At 48.0% G+C, this 22,493-nt stretch overlaps 1 protein-coding gene across 5 annotated transcripts in view; it reads right to left on the reverse strand.

Annotated features, from left to right (window-relative positions):
• CACNB4 (calcium voltage-gated channel auxiliary subunit beta 4) overlaps window positions 1-22,493 on the reverse strand; it is an 86,254-nt gene that overhangs the window by 18,547 nt on the left and 45,214 nt on the right. For all 5 annotated transcript variants that reach the window (XR_008431912.1, XM_053948155.1, XM_053948151.1 and 2 more), the window contains 4 exons: window positions 5,943-6,062; window positions 5,565-5,687; window positions 1,678-1,808; window positions 827-903 (listed from right to left, as the gene is read on the reverse strand). Coding sequence is in view for 4 of the 5 variants with exons in the window: in XM_053948155.1 (XP_053804130.1) it covers window positions 827-903; window positions 1,678-1,808; window positions 5,565-5,687; window positions 5,943-6,062 (451 nt within the window). In the remaining variant the exon portion in view is untranslated. The remainder of the gene's footprint in view (window positions 1-826; window positions 904-1,677; window positions 1,809-5,564; window positions 5,688-5,942; window positions 6,063-22,493) is intronic.

The following is a 22,493-nucleotide window of genomic DNA, read 5'->3' on the forward strand; positions in this document are numbered from 1 at the left end:
AACTGGGCATTCTGTGCATAAACTGGGCATTCTATACATTAAACTGGGCAATCTGTGCATTAAACTGGGCAATCTGTGCATTAAACTGGGCATTCTGTGCATAAACTGGGCATTCTGTGCATTAAACTGGGTATTCTATACATTAAACTTGGCAATCTGTGCATTAAACTGGGTATTCTATACATTAAACTAGGCAATCTGTGCTTTGAACTGGACATTCTGTGCATTAAACTGGGCAATCTGTGCATTGAACTGGGCAATCTGTGCTTTGAACAGAACATTCTGTGCATTCTATACATTAAACTGGATATTTTATACAATAAACTGGGTATTCTACACATTTAACTGGGCAATCTGTGCATTGAACTGGGCATTTCATACATTAAACTGGGTATTCTACACATTTAACTGGGCAATCTGTGCATTGAACTGGGCATTTCATACATTAAACTGGATATTCTACACATTTAACTGGGCAATCTGTGCATTAAACTGGGTGTTTTATACATTTAACTGGGTATTCTACACATTTAACTGGGCAATCTGTGCATTAAACTGGGTGTTTTATACATTTAACTGGGTATTCTACACATTTAACTGGGCAATCTGTGCATTGAACTGGGGCAGCTGCCACTGTTCCCAAGGATTTTTCCCAGCCCTCAGCAACTCCTGCAGGCTGGGAGTAGCTGCCCTCCTCCCCTGTGCATGCAAACACTTTGCTGGAAAACATCTCAGTAACTCAGCAAAGGGGACAACCTGCATTTCTCATGTAGGGTTTTTAAACAGAATTATTAGCAGGGGTTTCCTTGAATAAATCCTGTCCTACCTGTGGCTGTAGGTGTGGCTCGAAATGTGCCAGAAACCATCTCTCCAAGGCTTGATGAAGAATTCCCACTGGATTTCCTACAGCAGCAGAAAGGCCCCTATTAACACCAGGCACCCCGAAATGTGGGAGGTTTTGGGGAGGAATTGTCCCATGAGGTCATACAAATATAAATGATTCTAACTAAAAAAAGCTAAATATTAACTATTTTGTCATGATAATATGGAATTTTATCATACAAATCCCAGGAACATCTCACTGAACTCAGTAATTTCTCTGTATATTGAGACCCACTGGCTGCCCCTGAAGTTGTGTCAAAAATATATAGAAAAAATTTGGATGCTGTTCAACCATTCCAAAAGCATTTCCCAGATTTATCTCCTAAACCTTTTTCCAGGGATTTGCCATCTCCAGGTCTGGCAGGGTGGAGACTCAAAAACCTTAGGCTGGAAGATGAAGAACAAAGGATGGCAAAGCTGACCTTACAAAGTCTGACAAGTCTGGTTTGGGCCAAAATGGAGAGAAAATGAAAAAAAAGAAGGAAAAACCCACAACCTAAGAAAAGCTGGGAAAAATCTGGGAGACTCTGAGCACCAAGTTGACTTAAGGCCACAGGCACACAGAACTCTCAGAAATCCCTGTCATTATCCCTCACTGCTCTTTCCTGAAGCCAAACCCGCTTTTGTTTCTCATCACCAACATCTCCCGCTCTCCGCAAATCCGTACCTCCACCGGGAATCCCAAACCCAACACTGCAAAAGCCCTGCAATAAAGCAGCAGCAGGTGACCTTTGGAAATATTGCCCGGGGTGAGGAAGGATTTGAGGTGATTTGCAAAGGCCAGGGTGCGCTCACCCTCCGTGGAAGCGGCCCCTCTTCTGCTCCTGCTGGATGCGGATGTTCTCCAGGCGCAGCGGGCTCGGGATGAAGCCGATCTCGCAGCCCTCCTTCACCAGCCTCCCTATCCACCAGTCGTTGTTGTATTTCTGCAACACAGCAAAGGCTCCTGCCCACTCCAGCTCCCACATTGCCCCCCAGATGTTACAATAGTGCAGGCTCATGGGGGACAGAGCCAGGGCTACAGCTGCCAGCTCCAGCTGCAGACAGGCCTGAAGACCCTTTGGTTTTGGTTACAATGCATTATATACTTTTTTTTTTTTTTTTCTGAGCATCTTAATACAGAAGAACCAATCTATACCTTAACTTTTACCTATGGCTTATCATAACTACTATCATTACCATATTTTGGCTAATACTCTCCAGTCACGTGAGTTAGTATGTTACAGTTTAAGCTTAAAGTTGTTTTTCAGTTTTCTTGCAATGGAAAATTTTAGACCTTTTTTCTACCACTTTGCCTGTGGTGTCTTTCTGCTTGGTAAAAACATCCTTTTGTCTGTGGGCAGTTCATCCTTTGCTCTAAGTCATAAAGCCTCTTTCCAACTCAACATAACCTTTGCCTTCTTAGTTGTCCAGCAGGACTGGCACAGCAAACCTCAATTTACACATCTATTATTCTTCTGTATCAAAACTTGCTTCCATCTCTGTTCCATTCTCAGGTTCTACATTCAGAGAGCTTTCTGCCAAGCACACATACCTGTGAGACTTTCTTGTCAAACTTTCATCCTTCCCAACAGTTACCCACACCCCTTAACTCCACACTGGATAATGAACCAGGCTCATGTGTGAGAGCAGAGCACCGAGGCCATTTCCCCCCACCCTGGCCCTCGCTGATTTAATTTCAAGGTTGATTTAATGAGCAGAACCTTTTTCTTTGAGCTGAAGCCACCAAACAACCTCCCAGCAGCAAACATAAAAATAACACCTTCAGCTTCCCATCAAATATTGCTTGTCATATTTAATGGTCCAGACAAAAGATCACCACTTTCCCTTCCTCCTCTCCAGGTATTTGTAGGAATGTTATTAACAGGTTATGACAGATGAAGAAAAATTCACTTTTAGGGAGAAACTTTAATATATACCTAAAGTATAGCATTTTTCCATTGACCTTTAGTAGCATATATTTTTCTGCTTTATTGAAAGTCTGGTCTGTCCCTAATGATGGCAAAATGAAAAGCAGGATCCTGATGGATATTAGAGTGGAAAAGGATTTGTTGTAGCTGCTGCCAGCAGAGCTTTTGAAGAAAAGTATCTGAAAAGCCTCTCCTCTGTTCTGCTTCATTAGGCAGCTCGGTGTTCAAAAGAAACATTGCTTTTCACAACTGACTCTGGAGTCATTAAGAGCAGCACGAGTGAATGGGTTTTGTTTGCCTGCCTCGAGGAAAAAACCATCACAGAGATCTCATCTTCGAGCTCATCCCTGCTCCTGGCTCCACATTTGCAAGCACTTCAGCTCCTGCAGGAACACTGAGGCCCTGCTGTCAAAGGTGCAGCAGTGCCTGGTGATGACTCTGAAACACAGAGCCTCAGCCCTGGAAAATAAATGGGTTTTTATCAACCCAGATATCTGAACATTAACCCAGTCATAAATATTAACATATATAAAAACTAAGGGAATGCATTCCTCCTGTGCTGAAAAACCTCTTTATCCTCTTTTATGTATTTAGGCAAGAAGTTCCATTATTTGATCATTCCAACTACGTATTTATTCCTCCTGCTGTTCTGACCTTGATTCAGACAGTGGCAGCGAGCAAAGCTTTATTTGAAGTATGTTAAATGACACAACTACTTCCAGTCTGTGAACCAGACAAATCCTTCAGGATTCAGCATCCTGCTGTTGGAAATCAGTGAACTGAGAGGTTGTGGAGCCCCCATCCCTGGCAGTGTCCCAGGCCAGGCTGGAGAGGGCTTGGAGCAGCCTGGGACAGTGGGAGGTGTCCCTGCCCAGGGCAGGGGGTGGCACTGGGTGGGCTTTAAGGTCCCTCCCAACCCAAACCAGTCTGACTCTACAAAACCAATCCCTGCAAAATCGGAGTTCCAAGGGCACTGCCTGCTCCATTTTAGCTCTAAAGGTACAGCCTGACCATGGGAATCTGTCCTCATGGACCTCTGAGTGATGCCTCTAGATGTGGAATCAGAATCAGCCCCTCTGGAGAGGGACTTGGGACAAGGGATGGAGGGACAGGACACAGGGAGTGGCTCCCACTGCCAGAGGGCAGGGATGGGTAGGAGATTGGGAATTGGGAATTCCTGGCTGGGCTGGAATTCCCAGAGCAGCTGGGGCTGCCCCTGGAATGTCCAAGGCCAGGCTGGACAGGGCTTGGAGCAGCCTGGGACAGTGGAAATGTCCCTTCCATCCCAAACCAGTCTGGGCTACGCTGAGAGCATCTGAACACACAAATGCCAAGGCTGCAGTGAGGAACCCAGGATTTATCTGCATTAGGTCACTCCCTCCCCTCTGTTACTCCGTGTGTGGGAGGAGCACGTTCCCTCCCCTGGTTGCCATGCCCATGATTCCTTCTGCTCTGTCAGGAGTTGTTGCCATTTCATCCTTTAAGCAGGCACACAATGTATAGTTTGGAGGAGACAGATGAGACATACAGGACACAGCCTCAAAATAGCAGCTCCTCACTCAGTGCCTCTGCTCCATCCTGCCAGAGGGTGACCTGACTTTGTACCCAGCTCAGCAACATTCCAAAACCTGGAATCACTGAAAAACAAATCCTGCCAAGCCTTTTTGCATGGGGAACCATTCCCCAAATCCTGCTGAGTTCCAGCTCCAGGCAGGCTGAGCTGACTAACACCAGTACCCACATGGTTTCCAGCTCAGTTGGCAGTGTGATCCCGGGTTTTTAGACCTTGGGAGACAACTCATGGAATGCCAAGACATGGATTTGGGACACTTGTCTGGAAAAATGTACAGGGCAGCATGACAGGAGCTTAGAATGTGCAACTCAATCAGTGCCCTGACAATAAAGGTGGCCACGTCCAGGAAAACCAAGATTAAAAACTGGAAAAAGGGAATTTACTGCCTTTCCCTCTCAGGGAGAGGGGGTGTGAAGCAATTCCCTGTTCCAGCAGCAGAGGAGGGGCAGCAGCAGGTGTTTTCCTCCTGAATGTGCTCTGTCTAAGGGAGATCAGTGCTCTGGAGTGATGATGAACACGTGTTCAAAGAAAGACACAGATGAGCACTGAACACCCCAAAATAAACCCAAAATGCAGAGATGAAAAAGTGCTTTTGCAAGCTGCAAGCCTCTGTACCAATCCACAGCACAACAGGGGGTTATGCAAATGTGGAGGGCTCACTTCAGATAAAAAATTGCATAAAATATGCTCAGCATGCAATAAAATGCAATTTTCTCTACCAAAGCTATACTCAGGGCTCATTTATTCCATTTTATCCCTTATTTTTGCATCTGTCCTCTTCAGGATTTTCTTTGCTTACTCTATTATCCTAAGTGTTACTTCCTCTCTGGAAGGGAGCCTATCTGGTGTTTTTTTTTGAAGACCTGGTGTGACCTGGTGCTGCTCCATGGAATCCTTAATACTCCACGGAATCCCTTTCTCCTGCACCATCTCTGATGCATCACAAACTTGTTCTGATGAAAAGAATCTGAACCCACCACTTTAAAGTATTTCCTTCCTGTGTGATGAAGTTTCAACATGCTGGTAACACCAAGTGTTCCAAAAGGGCAGGACAAGCACACCAGGGTGCAGGAACTCCACAAGGGATGAAGAACCAGCTCATCCTCACTGTGCCCTCCTGGATATGGCTGAGCTGCTCAAATCAAAGCCCTTGGCCTGTAGAAAGATTCCCATTCCCATCCCCTTTGCCTGGGTTTTACCTCTTTAATGTGGAGGAAGTCCTTGGCATCGAAGGAGATGGCAGTGCTTGGGACAGGAACATCTTCATCCAGAGCCCCACAGTAACTCACGTTGGTCTTGACAGCAAATGCTACTGGTTTGGACTACAAACAGAAAAAAAAAAAACATCAAAAACACTGGGAACTTCTCATCCATAAAAATGCAGCCCTGACAATTTCACCCAGGCCAGCAGAGTTCAGCTCCCTGGAGAACATCCCCATTTAGAGGAGAATATTTACACTAAATTCCCCAAACATCTTCTCTGCAGATACTTTGACTCGACTGCCAAAGTATTTCAAAATCAAGTGTGAATTTTCCCAGCAGGCAGAAGGCACCTGGCCCATGTGAGAAGAACACACCTTGGCCCTCTCAAGCTGGATGGCTGCTTGCTGCTCCCTTTCCTGGCGGATTGCTTCCCTGTCCTCTTCCAAAGAGACATCAGAGTCTGAGGGTCTGCTCGTGTACGAATCTGCTGAGCCCTGAAAGGAGACCCAGGTCACTAAGAAAACACAGGTAAGGAACAGAAAACCCCCTCCCCAGTCAAATTTCAAAAATACTTTAAAAGTCATTTGTTTCTTCATATTTTTTTTTTGAGTGAGTTTTACAAAGACAAAAATCTGAGAAAACCTCTCTCCTTCACTTTCTTACTGACACAGTGAAATCCAGCTCAGCTCTGGGCACTGTCCAAAAGTCTTTATAATGTTCATATCCTGTTTGACAGCCTCAGACTCAGGATTGTCAAGGGTTAGGTCACATCAAATATAATTAAGGAATTATAAAGCTTGGTTTGAATCATCCCTCCCCATGAATATGCTCCGTTGTGTAAGGGCTTTGTTCTCATTCACACAGAGCTTTGTTCTGGGTTTCCAGGGGGAAAAAGTGGCAAAAATGACATTATTAAAGCTGCTCAACAGCTCTGTATCAATATGACACAGAACCAGCACATTCAGGCAGCAGCAGAGAGCATCAGCCTGCAGAGGGGGAAAGAAGGTGCTGCCACAGTTGGATTGTTTGCCATTTTTGGGGACATTTTTCAGGATACCTGGCAAGCCCTGAAGTGGGGAGTGGCTCCTCTCTTTGTAGAGACCAGCCTGACTCCAGCATCCCACACACCTGATCTTTATGTGTGTGGGGCCAGTGGAAAAACAGGGCTTTAACCTTGCAAAGCAGAGAATATTTACTCCTGATCAATCTGTGGCTCTGTGTTCCAACAGAGCCACTCTACAGCATTATATTCTCCTTTTTTTTTTTTTTCCCTTACATTGATTTATATCCTGCAGCACAGGCACTGGAGAAGTCAATATCCTTATTGTCCACGTAAAGTCACCTGTTCTTAAATATTGCTGTGAACACATGGCCATTGCTGTGGATCCCTGTCCACTGCTGTGGATCCACGTCCATCCCTGTGAATCCACATCCATCAGGACCCTTCTGGCTCAGAACCACTGATGAGCCTGTGCTCTCTCCTTGCTCCATACTCATTTGGGGAAAGGCAGATTTCCTCCAGGCCAACAACAGGATTTGCCAACAGGAGCTTCACCCCCAGCTGTGACTTTAAACACAGCAGAAAATTCCTTCCAGGACATCCCACACCCAGGGAGAGCTGGGAAGGGCTGGGAAGACGCAGAGTTCAGGGTCCTGAGCTGGAGCAAGTGCAGCATGCCCAGGCTGAACAGTGGCTTTAGGAGCTGCACATCCTGCTCTTCCTTCTGCTTCCTCCGGGATGGAGCAGAGAGCAGGGAACCCGGCAGCGCTCGGCCAGGCACCTCTCAATCCCTGAGCCCCCTTTCCATGGGGAAATTCCTGCTGCTGCCCACCCTGAGCTCCCCTGGGCCAGCCTGAGGCCGTTCCCTCTCCTCCTGTCCCTGTTCCCTGGGAGCAGAGCCCGACCCCCCCGGCTGTCCCCTCCTGGCAGGGAATTCCAGAGAGGGAAAAGATCCCTCTGCATCCTCCTCTGCTCCAGGCTGAGCCCCTTCCCAGCTCCCTCAGGAATTCTCCAGCCCTTCCCAGCTCCCTCAGGAATTCTCCAGCCCCTTCCCAGCTCCCTCAGGAATTCTCCAGCCCCTTCCCAGCTCCCTCAGGAATTCTCCAGCCCCTTCCCAGCTCCCTCAGGAATTCCCCAGCCCCTTCCCAGCTCCGTTCCCTTCCCTGGCCCAGCTCCAGCCCCTCAGGGTCTCCCCTGCCATGAGGGGAAAATTAAAAAGTGGGAGAAAACGTGAGGGGGAAAAAAAAAGTGCGGGAAGTTTGGGGAGGGCTCTGCTGCAGAGCTTTTCCCTCCTGGATCCTCCTTTGCTCCAGGCTGAGCCCCTTCCCAGCTCCCTCAGGAATTCCCCAGCCCCTTCCCAGCTCCCTCAGGAATTCCCCAGCCCCTTCCCAGCTCCCTCAGGAATTCCCCAGTCCCTTCCCAGCTCCCTCAGGAATTCTCCAGCCCTTCCCAGCTCCCTCAGGAATTCCCCAGCCCCTTCCCAGCTCCGTTCCCCTCCCTGGCCCCGCTCCAGCCCCTCAGGGTCCCTCTTGTCCCAGAGCTGTCCCCAGCCCTGGAGGTGCCCCAGCAGTGCCAGCACAGGGACGGGCAGTGCCCCGGGCTGTGTCACACCGGGGCTGGCACAGCCCAGGGGCCACTGGCCACTTTGCCAGCTGGGCACCCCTGGGGCACTGCTGGTCCTTTACTCAGGTCCGATGTGATCCAGCCTAGCTCAGTGAGGGAATTTAAGCAGAGCCCTGTGCTGGACACACAGTGCCCACACTGGTTTGTACTGGTGTGTGTTGAACAGCGACTTATTTACTGCTGTCAGAAGAAAACAGCCTCGGGCAGAGCAGCTGATGCTGCCAGGCCACCCCGGGCTGCTCTCTCTGCCAGGCTGAGCGGTGCCCGTGTGCCAAGTGCCAGGGATTGGTACAATCACAGCCGCAGCATCCCGGCTCTCCCGAGTCGTTCCCGACAGCCAGTGCCTTATCTGGAAGATGCAGCCCCAGGACTGTGACTCACACGGTGCTGAGCTGCAGCATCACGCTGAAAACCAGGCACCATTCTGCAAATAGCAGCGAGAGGGGCAGAGAAGGAGCCAAACTTGTACTGAATTTTGGGTTCTGTTTGAAATGTTTGATTGGAGATCAGAATTATTGCCAGAAATATTGTGGAATATTGACAGAATATTGCCCAACAATCCAACACAAACACTGCTGTCTGCTCAGCACCAAGTGCAGTGAGTTCTGCTCTGACAGCTCCTACTTGCTGAAACTGCAATATGGAATGAGAGGAAAAGAAAGAGGAAAGGCATTTCCCCTTTTTTTTTTTTTTTTTTTTTGTACACCAAGATGTTCCTAAAGGAAGAATTTCTTAATGGAAAGAGTGGCCAGACACTGGAAGGGGCTGCCCAGGGAATGGTGGAGTCTCCATCCCTGGAGGTGTCCAGGGAAGGACTGGATGTGGCACTCAGTGCTCTGGGCTGGGGACAAGGGGAGGGTTTGGGCACAGGTTGGACTCAGTTTTGGAGGACTTTTCCAACCTTGGTGATTCTGTAATTCTCTAAAAAGACCCTTTAATTTCTTTGTTTTCCCATTGCTTAGAGCAGCAGCCTGGTCATTTGGGGATATCACCTGTGCCCACAGTTTCACACATAACATTTGAGGACCAATAATCAATCCCACCCTTACCTAACCCCAGTCCCACGACTCTCTGGGAGACAGAGGAACTTTGTCAAGTGGGGCTCCAGTGAGTTCAAGTGACACCAGATTTGGCAATTTGAAAGAAACAGGCTTTTCTAGATAATTACATTATTCAAGGCTTACTTCACAGCCCTTATACTTCGGGCTCCTATGAATTCATTTTTTTGTGCAATTTATTATTTATTTTCTCCCTCTCTCATCAACTAATGTAATTCAGCTTAGCTAAAAACGTGGAGGTTTGAAGCAATCCCAAAAGCACCAGGGAGAGGGGGTAAAGCAGAAAGAACAGTGGGTCTGTTCATTTTTATTCTCCTGCTCACAGACTGGTCTTGCACGTGAGGCTGCTGGAGGATGTGCCAAGGTGGGAAAGGGTGACACAATATTCCTGGTGAATGGGGATGCCCCAGCATTTTAGGGAGGAGGATGTGACATGAATCCTCTTCCTGGACACTACAACATTCAGCCATTTGTGCTCACTGAAGGAATAATCAACCTTTAGCTGCTTCAGCTGAAAAAATGAAGACTTACTGAGCTTGCAAGTAATTTTTCCCCAAGTGCCATAAATCCACAGCTCTCCCTCCATCCCTAAGGAATGCTCTGTCACACTGCTAGGGCAATTAAAGCAGCAATCCATTAGCAGCTCCAATCAGCCAGATGACAGGCAGCCTCTCCTGAGAAGATTTAGGGTGCTGTGGGTCCATCCCAACCCGGAGAGCCTTTGGGGAAGCATCCCTGCTCTCAGAGAGCTCCTGGCAGCAGCCCCTCCCCAGGCACTGCTGTACCCTGGAATGATAGTAGTTATGATAAGCCATAGGTAAAAGTTAAGGTACAGATTGGTTCTTCTGTATTAAGACGCTCAGAAAAAAACAAGTATATAATGCATTGTAACCAAAACCTGGGCACACAGACCCAGGCACACAGCCTGTTTCTGCTGGCAGTGGCAGAGCTCCCCCAGTGACTGGGAATGTGCACTTGGGAAAATATCCCAGCTGGGGACAGCCTGGAATGCTCACCCTCTGTCCCATCCTCTCCTCCTGTGCTCCTCTCTCTTCCTCCCCAACACCAATCCCACCTGACACCTCCCAGCTTCCCTACAGGCTTTGGGATACTCAAGGCAGTCTCATTCTGCAAGACCCAGGAAGCCAAATTCCCAAAGTTCCCAAAGGTCCTGTCCTGATGCCAAACTCAGAGATTACCCAGCAGACCAAAGAGCTGAACCAGGGGTTGCTCCAAAGCTTTTAAATTGGCCAACGAAGCATATTTGAGCAGACATGGAATCCCAGACTGGTTTGGGTTGGAAGGGACCTTACAGCTCATCTCCTTCCAGGGCAGGGACACCTTCCACAGGCCCAGGCTGCTCCAAGCCCCATCCAACCTGGCCTTGGGCACTGCCAGGGATCCAGGGCAGCCCCAGCTGCTCTGGGAATTCCAGCCCAGCCAGGAATTCCCAATTCCCAATCTCCCAGCCATCCCTGCCCTCTGGCAGTGGGAGCCATTCCCTGGCTCCTGTCCCTCCATCCCTTGTCCCCAGTCCCTCTCCAGCTCTCCTGGAGCCCCTTCAGGCCCTGCAAGGGGCTCTGAGGTCCCTCCAGAGCCTTCTCTTCCTCAGGCTGAACACACCCAGCTCTCCCAGCCCTTTCACTGGCAGGAAGCTTCCATCAGCCCATCCTCCCTCTCCCCCAAGACAAATCCATCACAAACTGGAGCCTCAACTCGAAAAAAAGCCCAAGTGTCCTCAGCCCTCTGCAAGTTCCTGGGAAAATCGAGGCCACGTCCCTCCCTGACGAGTTCCCAGAGACCTGACAGAGCTCCTGACACAGCACAAGGAGAGCAAACAGGCACAGGGATGGCTGCAGGGCCATATGCTGCCTTATGCCACCAATGTTCCAGAAACCATTTAAAAAACCTCACAAAACCCACAGGAGAGTTATTCCTTGGGGAAGCAGCTCACTCTGAGCCCCAACACAAAGATCTCCCCAGTCCAGGTGCACAAGAGCAGGTTTAACTCACAGGTTACTACCAGAAGTATGTCATGGAGGTGGGGAGGGTCACAGAAAATAAGCATCAACTCATTTTTACATGAAAACAAGAACCAGAAGTCGAGGACTTAAGAAACACTCACATTTTAAATACCAGTGGCCTCCACAGTTGGTGCTCACCTCATCCCAGCACTCAGGGTGGGCAGCTAAATTTAATTACTGGGCAGGTGATGTAATTAATTAAAAGGCAAACACAAAACAGTGGGGATCTCTTCCTTTGGCATGAAAACCTCGCTGTGCTGCAATGGAAACCGGGGCCAGGAAAATCGGTGTGTGCCCAGTAAAATACTGCAGAGTCCTACCCAGGCTGGAGGGGCATTCCATGGGAGCTGCAGCCCTGTGCAGCAGGGAGAGCAAAGCATTGTTCCCATGTGGAAAGGGCAGAGATCCCACTGGCAGCACAGCCCCTATTTGCTTTCATATCCTCTGGAATTACTAACATCCCCCTCAAACTACAAAATCCATTCCAGCTACTGCAGTGTTAAACAGGGAGGTCCAGGAGCAGAGAGGTTCAGTGGGGCTTTCCCACAAATTCCCACGTGGATGTGGCACTTGGAAGTGCAACCAGGACAAGGTTCAGTTCCCAAACAAATGATTTGCTTGCTGAATCCCCAACACACACAAGGCAGCTGCACAACCGCTTGGCACCGAGTTGTGATTTCAGAATCAAATGCTCAGCAATTATTTCCTTCTATATGTTTGGTAAATTTATTTAAGACAACTCATTAGGTGTCTCAGCAATTTGGAAATTACTAGGTAGTAAGAAATGGTTTTTCTTTGGGAATACTAATTGTTAGAAAATAGGGCAATTCTTCCAACATTTCCTGATCTCTTTTTTTTTTCCCCTGGATTTCAAATCTTGCAGTCTATCTCCTTTCTCCAGCTGCCTTCAGTTCAGCACAGATTGTGTTGCTACATTCAATAGACAGAGTTTAAAAAAAAATACTGGTAATATATATCTCTATTTACTGCCAAAATATTCCCATTTCTTTTGGTAATGTTCAAATGAACATGCAAGGCACAGGATTTTGCTTAGCAGGCACTGCAGGTACACACAAAGCCTGAGGTAGTGGTTAGAGAATAGATGAGCTGCTCTGAACTTTTCCTTTACACAGGTGAAAAATCCAGATCTTCCTCCACAAAATAACACCCAAAGCACTTTTCCTGCAGTCTCAGAGCCAGGGGGAAGGTGAGGATCACAGCCAGAGGGATGGCTACAGGCTCAGGTGGTTTTCACCCAACAAAGTGATCCAAATTTGAACACACAAACCTTTCAAATTCCATGGTTTTGTTCAGCCATAAAGCAGCAAAGATCTGCCTGGGAACGCTCTGATCTGTGCTTTATTCCAAATGCAGGTTGTGAGACCTGGGACTGAATCAACACCTGAACACCTCGAGCCTGAATTTTGCTTCACCCTCTGCAGCTGGTCCCTCTTTTTCAGGAAAGCTATTCAGCAGTCCCAGGAGAGGAAAAAAGGTGCTATTTTTCCATGATAAAAGGCTCCAAACTAAAGCTGCCACGGAACAGAGACACTGCTTTATTTTTTCTAATTACTTCAGCTCTTGAAAGCATTGAATGATCTTCCCAAGGCTCTGGGGAAGCTGCTGCTGTTGGGTTTGATGAAACCTGGTAATAAAAGTGCACCTGGTATCCCAAATGAGCTGTGAGGAGGATGCTCTGTGTCTGTCCCACATAGCACGTTGGGAAGGCAGGAAAATTCCATAAGTCTCCAGGAAAAAAAAAAAAAATTACAAATACTGCCCCCAAATGAAACTTAATCATCCTCCCAAGTACACAGGCATCTGTGGCTGCCATATGTGGTCTGCCACAGCAATCCCTCAGACATGCAGGCTTCAGCCAGGAGGTGCTGGAATAACGTGGTGCATTCCCAAACCCCCCTCCAATCACCCTCCCTGCTGGCTGGGATGGAGAGCTGCTGCTCACAGGGGTGGATCAATTCTTAACCAAAAAAAAAAAAAAAAAAAAATCACACCTCCAGCTAGTGCCTCAGCACCAGGGACGTTTAACTTGGGATCTGCGAGAGGGTGAGCTCCCATTTCTCCTCTTATTTCACTCTGTTCCAGTTAATCTCTATTTCCCTTTTGTTTTCATGGAGCTTAGCTTGCTTTGCTCTCCCTGGGGCTCTCCTGTCACCAGGTCACCTTTGGGAGAACCAGGATGTGTTGGAATCTAAAATGCAGGAAACTCTCAGAACTTTGGGCTTGTAGGCCAAAGTTCAGAATTAAACCCAGGATTTGAGCTGAGACCTTGGAAAACATTTCTGAACTTAAGTGTTAGGAGTGAGAATGTGGATTTATAGTTTAAAGCAGAGACACATTAAGTTAGGAAGAGGAAAGTTTAGAGTTTTAGAGTGTAAGATATAGAGAAAATAAAAGCAGTTCCAGAGGTAACGAGGAGCTCAGAATGCAGCACTGTGGGTTTGTGTGCCATAGCACGACTGGCTAACAAAGCTGACACATGAGTACGTAAGACAAAATATTTAAGTCAAAACCATGAATATCCTTGTTGGTGGTGTTTTATTGGTCGATAAATCCTTAACAGGTCTTGTAACTAAGGCTCTTGTGACCTTCTGAGCCACGCAGGGAAGATTGAGCCCAACTCACCCTTGCTGCCTGTGCAGAAGATACAAAAATAAATCACACCATCGAAAAAACTCAGAGGTCCCGTCTCCAACTCATTCGAAATTCCCTCACAAATCCCCATAGGGATGACCTGTGCCAAGCTAGGCCTGCTCATGTCCTCTCCAGGGACTGCTCTCAGACATCACAGAATCCCAGAATCCCAGACTGGTTGGGTCTGGAGGGACCTTAAAGCTCATCCAGTGCCACCCCTGCCATGGCAGGGACACGTTCCACTGTCCCAGGCTGCTCCAGGGATTGGGCACAGCCAGGGATCCAGGGCAGCCCCAGCTGCTCTGGGAATTCCAGCCCAGCCAGGAATTCCCAATTCCCAATCTCCCAGCCATCCCTGCCCTCTGGCAGTGGGAGCCATTCCCTGGCTCCTGTCCCTCCATCCCTTGTCCCCAGTCCCTCTCCCTCACTTTATAACCCCCTTTAGGGTACTGGAAGGCCACAGAGAGGTGTTCCCAAAGCCTTTTCTCCTCCAGGCTGAACAAAGGAAAAAATTTCAGTTTCTCCTCCCGGAGGAGCGATCAGCAGCACCCATTCATTAGCTGAAATGATTTCCCAACAAATAAAACCAGTCCATCTCTTCCAAAGACACACGGAGCACTTCAGTCCCCAAAGCAGGGATGTGCAGCACAAGAACCTTCAGGGTGCTCTACGTGTGAGCAATGAAGTGGAATTTTCCTCAGTGTTGAGCAGGTCCTTGCCACCTGTCTGCTTTCACTGCATGCTCTTCCTAATTCCAACAGCTAATTTAAAGAATATACATCTTTTTAAAGGATTTTGATGATTACAGCGTCCTGATTTTCTTCTAGAGTGGTGTCACCACTTCCCACACCATCAGGCTTTACACAACCAAAATAACCCTGAATATTTATTGAACTTTTTTCAACAGCAGTGGTTTAGAACATCATAAAATCACAAACCAGACTCCAATCTTCAACAGAATTATAGGAAAATTACTTTGTTTAAAATGTTCACGCTGGGTAGTGAATGAGAAGGAATTGTGACATGCTGGGAGGGCATTGGTGAAATGAATTTCACGCTGCTTAATTTAAGCCAAGCAACTGATGAAGTTTGGGCCTAAGCTGAGTATGTTGTGTTATGTTATGGTTTTAATTAGCTGCTTCCTTCCAATAGCTTCCAAACCAGGAGGTTTAGAAGCTGCTTTAAACACTGATAAATGAGGCTTACAAACAGAGAATTTTAATTTTTCCTTTTTTGCATTTTCTACTCTTTCCTTGTACTTTTTTTCTTTCTCCGAGGAGCTGCCATGATCTCTGATTACTTTTCCTGCAGCAAATCCTGAAATGGCTCGACTGCTGAACCTACAAGAAGCTCTTCTGGACTGCTAGGAATCTCTCAGGAAGAAAAAGCCCTAATTTTCCAAGTGCTGTGTGCAGGCTGTAAATAGCAGCTCCTTCCCCCGAGCCCTTGCAATCGAAAAACTCGACGTGCTGAGAGCAAAATACAAGAGAAAGGACATTTTACTGTCACCTGCTGAGGTAATATTTGAGCAGCACTTTATGGTCCTTAATTGCTGTAATCAACCAGGGAGCCCAAGGACTTTCTAGGACTTTGCTGCCCACTGGGAATTCACAGGGATGGGGCTGAGAATTCAGTGGGGCCAATTCCAGCAGCTCTGAGAGCACTCTGAGCTCACCTACTCCTCCCAAACTGCTTGGTTTTTATCATTACTACATAAAATGGGGGGAAATATCCCCCACTGATAATTTTCTCGTTCCCATACCTGTTCCTACTTGGATATTGCTCCCCACACTGAAAACAAAACCCTGTTGTGAGAGGGACTTGTTGTTATCAGTATTCCCAGGTGGTTTGTGAGGACCAACAGAACACAGGACAAACAAACAACCAACTGTTATTTTGGGAAATGAGAAGCAGGAACAAATAAATACCCAAGATAAAAAAAAAAAAAAAACATGGGGATGCCACTGGCAAAATAGTCTCTCCATGTATTCCCTGCTGGCTGAATGGGAAGGTAGCAGTGATAGGTGGAAATGCAAATCCACAAGGAGGGAACAGCCAGAACTTTGTGATACAGCTCAACTCCAGCCACCATAAATATTTTTTTTTTTTTTTTCCACATAGTGTGAACATATTTTCCCAAATTCTTGTGGCTATCTGGTTGTCAGGGCCCTCAAGCCCAACCCATTGTGGGATTTGATGATTGACAGTAATTTAGAGAGTTAAACATTAAAAATTCAAAGACAATTTTTTTTTAATATCTGCCTCCAGTTTTATCTACAAAATGGATTCTTAATGAAGTATCTTAGAAGAAACAATAGTTTAATATTCCTTCTTGCCAGCAACCAACAAGCATTCCAATCTAGAAAAAATCCTTTAGGAATCACTATCTTACTCACAACCCTTTTGATCTGGCACAAGCAATAACTGAGAAAGACCCTGATGGTCTCGTTCTGTGCAAAAACTCCTTCTCCATCACAGTTCTCATATGCACCAGTAAACACAAATCTGCAGGAGCAAACAGGACAACTTTAAAAACCTGGATATTGTTTCTTGCTGAAAGAAGGTAAAAAAAAAAGGCCTTGTCGGGAGTGGAACCTGTCAATCTTGACAAGATTGAAAACCTTTAAAAAGCCTTTGCCATTATTTTGGGATGCTGTAGCAGAGGTATAGCTGCTCCAAAAGAAAATGTCAAAGGTTCTGCTGGTGCCCTATAAATCTGCACTGAAACGCAACCAAAAAGGCAGGGAATGGGGATGATGAGTGAAGTCAGAGTCTGATCAAAGGTACAAAAAGCATCCAGCAGGAAGAAGTAAAACAGTCCAAGATGAGCAGCCAGAGTACAACAGCCCCAGGTAAGGAACTCGTGCCGAAGCTGGAGGGTGGTGGCTGACACTGCCCCGAGTGAGCTCCCCCTGGAGAGGGAAGTGCCTCACTGACATCGGATGCAAAGCCATTCCTTGCATTTCCAAAGAAAGAGAAGGATGAGGGGGAAGGATGTCAATCAAAAACCAGGCTGAACTTTAGGAAGTTCCAAATTCCCTTTCGGCCCTAAACAAAGCAAAGCCCCCAGTACCAAACTGCTGGCGCTGGCCAGAGCCCTCCCCTGGCACTGCAGCTGCTGGAGCAGAGATTTCCTGTGGGACAGTGTGACATTGATCCAGGCACACAGACACCCAGCAGGGCTGGGCACGGACCAGGCACAGGTTATGTGTCAGTGCACCCCTGGCACTCCTTGCAGGGCACAGATCACCGGGAGAGCTCTGTGCTCCAGAACAATTCCCCACCAGTGCCAGTGCCCTGAGCTGCCGGCAGGAAGGAGAGGCTTCTGTTCAACTGTTCTCTGAGCATGAACTGTTTGTTATTTCCTCCTTTGCGTGCGCTTCCCATGCCAGGAGCTCTCTCCCTGGAAGCTGTAGTGTCGATGGCTCCTGTGGGATCAGGGCTGTTCAGCCGCAGTGGCTGCTGTGCACATCCCCTTCCCCCGGCACAGACCTGCAGGATGATCCAATTCCTACAGCGCTGTCCCTGCTCCCGCTCTGGAGCTCCTCCAGCGAGAGCAGGGCACAGCTCCGTGTGCTCCACTGCCCGAGCGGCTCCCTGCCGTGCCCAGCATCCCTCTCCCCGTGCACGGCAGGTGGGAATGCCGCGGACACCGCAGGAGGCAGGGGGAGGAGTGCAGGGCAGGAGGAGGAGGTGCCCCACGGGCTCCAGCAGCACCTTCCGTCCCGCAGGGATGGCCATCCCCCGGAGCACGGCCAGGGCTCCCACCGAGGGACGAGCCACCGCTTCTCCCGTGCCTCAGTTCTCCCTTGGGAACAGCCAAACCTTCCTGAGACAGGGCAAGGGAGGAGACAGTGCACCTGCTCTGTCCCCAGCACGGGCTGTACATCCATGGATGTGAGGACAAGGTCTGGTTTGGGTACCCAGACTCAACTTCCATCCCCAAAGGAGGATTTTTGCCCGGCCCCACCAGTGACACGCAGCAGAGTGAAGGTACAAAATCCTGGTCTCCCCTCTCCTTGGAGGCACAGCTCCTGGACCTCCTCTCCAGGAAAGGCTGCCCAGAAAAGCTGTGGCTGCCCCATCCCTGGAAGCGTGCAAGGCCAGGTTTGACAGAGTGGAAGGAGAAAAGCTCTGAGGTCCCTCCCAGGGCAGGCCATTCTATGATTCTTGCATTCCTGTGAAGTTCCTGCCCCTCCCCTGCGCATCTTTTCCAGCAGGGAAGGGCAGAGTGAGCACAGAGCATCACAGGCACAGCCAGGATTCGAGCTGGCTCCTGACAGACACATTTGTGGCTGTATCTCTCTCGAGCTGTCCTGACACAGCCCTTTCCCCACCTCCATCCCGCAGCTCATCCCAAAACGTGCACAGAGCTGCTCAAGGCACGCTGCTGACATCCCCAAATTAGTGAAGGGACATGGAATAAATGAGAGGAAAAACGTGCTGAGCCTTGGGGAGGAGGGGCTGCTCCTCCTGTCCGTGCAGCCTGGCCAGCTCCCTTGGATGTGCCGGCAGGAAAACGGGAGAGGAGCAGGACGTGGCTCATTCCTCTCAGCCAGGCTCTGAGGCAGCAGCACCAGTACAGGCAGAGAGGGACTCGTTCTAAGAGAAAGGAGCCAAACAAAATGAACACAAACCCCCCCCAAGTCCCTCTGCTCTCCAGAGATTGCAGCAGGACCCAGGCAGGCAGCAGCCACTCGGGAAAGCACTTTGCTGACTGCCTTCCTGAAATGCTGGGATGGGAGAAAGCTGCTTCAGCTCCCAGCTGCTGGCAAGTGGCTTTTTCTCCTTTCTTTATTTTTGCAAGTAATGCACCAACTGCACTTGGGTGAAAAAGCAAAGGGAGGAATTATTTAACAGCTGAAAGAAACGTGCAGCCATCAGGATTTTTGGGCTGCACTTCATTGGAATACTTCACTGCAGCTCCTCTGAAACCTACATTTGGTTTTATCCCTCTGTTCAGTTCTGGCCCCAAATATCAGATTTAAAGGCACATGTATTTCCATTTTAGATTGGTTTGAAAATTTTCAGCAAAACCAGCCTAAAAAGCTGTAATGACTTTGGAGAAGTCTCCTCACTGCTCAGGTTCTCAGCAAAACAACACTGCAGTGTTTGTATTTATTTGCACTGTTGTGGCTGTTACTCTGAGGATACAGCTGGGATTTCTGTACCTGTATGAGATCAGACCATCCAGAAGAAAGGCAGACAAGCTTTATGAATAATTACATGTTGTTGTGGAATGTAAAACATTCAATTCTGATACCAAAGAGATCTCATACATCTTTTATAAATTAAATTCTCGCTTGTGAAGGAAGACACAAAATATCTGTGCAAAGCTACATCCCTTTGAAGGCATCTTCCCCCTCAGCAGGTACGGCTTGCACACAGAGAACCCGAGTAAGAAATCACAGGAAAGAGCTCCCTCCTGCAGACAGCACAGAGTCTATGGAATCTGGTGGGTTTGTGTGTTCTATCCAGAGGCTGCTGAGAGAAACTGTGGCTGTCCTGTCTCTGGAAGTGTCCAAGGCCAGGCTGGACAGGGCTCTGGGATGGTGGAAGGTGTCCCTGCCATGGAAAGGGCTTTAAGGTCCCTTTCAACCCAAACGAACCTGGGATTCTAAGAAAGCCAACAAAAAGGAAAGATTCCTATGTGATATATTCAGTACAGAGTAGCGAAACTAAACATTTAACAAGGCTTTTAAGTATTCTAACAGACAAAGCATCTTCAACATCAGCACTAAAAGGACATCCAGTGGCAAGTCTGAAGGCTAAGCCAACTTCTCAAAACAACTTGTACGTATCCACCAGCAGTGCATGAATTTTGAATGTGTAAGGGGGAATATTCCAGTGCGTGACTCCTCTCCTCCCAGCCTCCCACTCACGCTGGATGTTTACACTGATCTATTAAAGGGAAATATCACTTAATGCATTCCTGGAATGAATCTGCTCCAGGCAGAACACAGGAGCTACTCAGCAGTGTACTCCTGCACTTACTACCACTCTGCTCCTTGGGGCAGCAAGTAAAACCATCAGACAGCTGTAATTAGCATGGAAAAATGGAGGGGGGGCAAAGTATAACTCATTTGTCTGTTTTTCCATCTGTCAATACCCCGTTCATTTTCCAATAAGAGATCGATAACAAGTGCAGAGCTCCAACATTCCTGGTTTATGGCGGGCAAAAACATCTTGAGAACATTTCAACCAGAACAAGCACCACAGTGGGGATAAAGCTGCTTCTCTTACTTGTCAGAAACTTTGGAAATAAATGTACTTTGAAGCAGTTTTGTCTGTTCCAAGAGAGACTTCAGTGGCACGTTTCAGTTCAAGTAATGTTGCTTACAGAACAGGAGCTGGCAGCTTGGTTGTGTCCCACACTGGAGAAACCTTCCCTGAATCCAGCTGGACCTCGTGGGCAGGTGAGTGCAGCCACAGCTGCAGAATCCCAGCCACCTCTTCTGCCTGGACACTGATTTCCGTGGGATCTGTCACCCCTGGAGAGTGGCAGCTCTGTTCCTGAGCTTTGTCACACAGCTCAGGCTGCCAGCAGCTGCTGTGAGGTCTCTCACGGCTGCCAGAGGCTGGGCCAAGCTGCCACTGGCTTTTTTTCCTTGGTGAGATTTTCCAGTTATTGGTCATAACTGAAACATCCCTGCCCAAGGGTGATGCTGGGGCTGGTTTTGTTAGGACCTGATGAGCTCAGCACTAATTATCCCGGAACATAAAATTTTATCACAGTAGCTCATGACCTATATATCACAGATTAACTGGTGATTTGTCAGAAACACATCATTTTCCCAAGCAGGAGAGAGACATTCTTCAGGGAATCCACCAACCACAGTGGGAATGGGGGTTCAAATATTGCCAAGAAATCGTGCATGGAAAGGAGATGTTTATAAAGTAACAGCACAGGGGAGTAACCATTAGAAACATGATTTTATTCTTATTCTAAGAGATTAAAGGCTGTGATAAAATTTGAACTGTTAGGCCAGGAGTATTCTGGTTGTACCTGGCTCTGTGAACAGGAAAAGGGACAGGGAGGATGCCTTGGCCAGCTCACCCTAGAGCCTGTCCCATGAGGGCTGAGAGTTTTTTCTGGCCATAAAGGACATTGCTACTGAAAATGAAATCCTCCAGCCCCCTCCACACCGAGAGCACCCGGCACAGCACCCACAGCAACACTTCCCAAGGGAACAGGACATTTCTGCCCATGCCATCACTGACTGTGCTGCCACTCTAGCAAGCACACGCAGCCCCTGGGAGGAAGCAGAAAGCACACACGAGCTGAGCAGAGTCCATCTGCAGGGAAATGTCCCAGCACAGGGAAAAACCAAGGGAGGACTCACAGGGAAAATACATTTGGTCTAAGCAGAATTCTCTCAGGATAGAAAGGCTTGTGAAGTTTAATATGAAGCATTAGAGCTTGTTCAAACACACACTTCACCCCTCCAGTACTCAGCACGGTGATAGGGACTGGTTTTTCCTCATGATTTCTGCCTTGTTGCTGTAATAAATCAAATCCCTGCCAGGCTGCATTCCCCATGCTGGTGAAGCAGCACAACCAAATAGTTCCATTTCTGTAACTTATGGAGCCTTTGTCCTAGGTGACTTTTTAGGGAAAGAAAACCCAAACAAACCAAATCAGAAGAGCAGCCCCTTGTCCTCCTCCCTCGGGGTTTTCTTGCTCTCTGCCCTGCCCTGGTGAAAATTAAAACCCTCCTGAGGAGCAGAGCAGAGCCTGTAGCCACCACTGCCCTTTCTGGGTCCTTTCCTCGGGACACTTCAAACCCCTTCTGACAAGGTTTTAGAGAGAAACAGAAAAAGCAGATTTACATCCTGTGTTGTGCAGTCACAAATTCAGGCACTGCTGGCTTCCCCCAGCTCTCCATGGCTGGCTCTGGACATTGGAATATCCTCCAAATCAAAAATCCAGTTTACCTGATCAGTACCGTGGGGCAGACAAAGCTGCTCGCTGTGCTCCACATATTGCACCTGTATTTATGCTGAGATATGAAAAGAAGGAAAGAGCATGGCAAAAGAAGACACTCCAGAGCTGAAACCAGTTCACTGTTGGCATGAAAACCAGTGACAAAGCACTGTGGAAAAATACAAAGCAGGAGCTGAGGAGAGGCTGCAAGCAAATCCTGACACCACCTGTGATCCCTGTGGAACTCAGCACCCCGCCAGCTAAATGACATTTTGGAATTAATTACTGGATTCCAAATGACCATGAGCAGTTGTCCTGTTTGTAAAGCAATCTGCATTTGGGTAAAGTGCTGATTTGGAAAATCAGGCTCTCCTATCTTTATAAATGCATGCTCCAAGGGAAAACATCCAACAGCTCAGGGTCTCCCAAGCAGAGCATGTTTTTGGGAGATAGGGAAGCAAGCCATAGCATCAACAAATCCTAGGTTAAGCTTCTTCCCTTGTTATTTGTTATTTCTATGATGTGCTCCTTCAGCACCAAGAGCCACACTCCTCCCTCCAATGCCCTTGAGCCCAGGGAGAGCTGCTTCCACTTCCCAGCAGCAGCACTTCCTTAAGCACCGGGCAATTTGGAGAGCAATCTGC

This window comes from Vidua chalybeata, chromosome 7 (genome assembly GCF_026979565.1).
Source record: "Vidua chalybeata isolate OUT-0048 chromosome 7, bVidCha1 merged haplotype, whole genome shotgun sequence".
Classification (NCBI taxonomy): domain Eukaryota; kingdom Metazoa; phylum Chordata; class Aves; order Passeriformes; family Viduidae; genus Vidua; species Vidua chalybeata.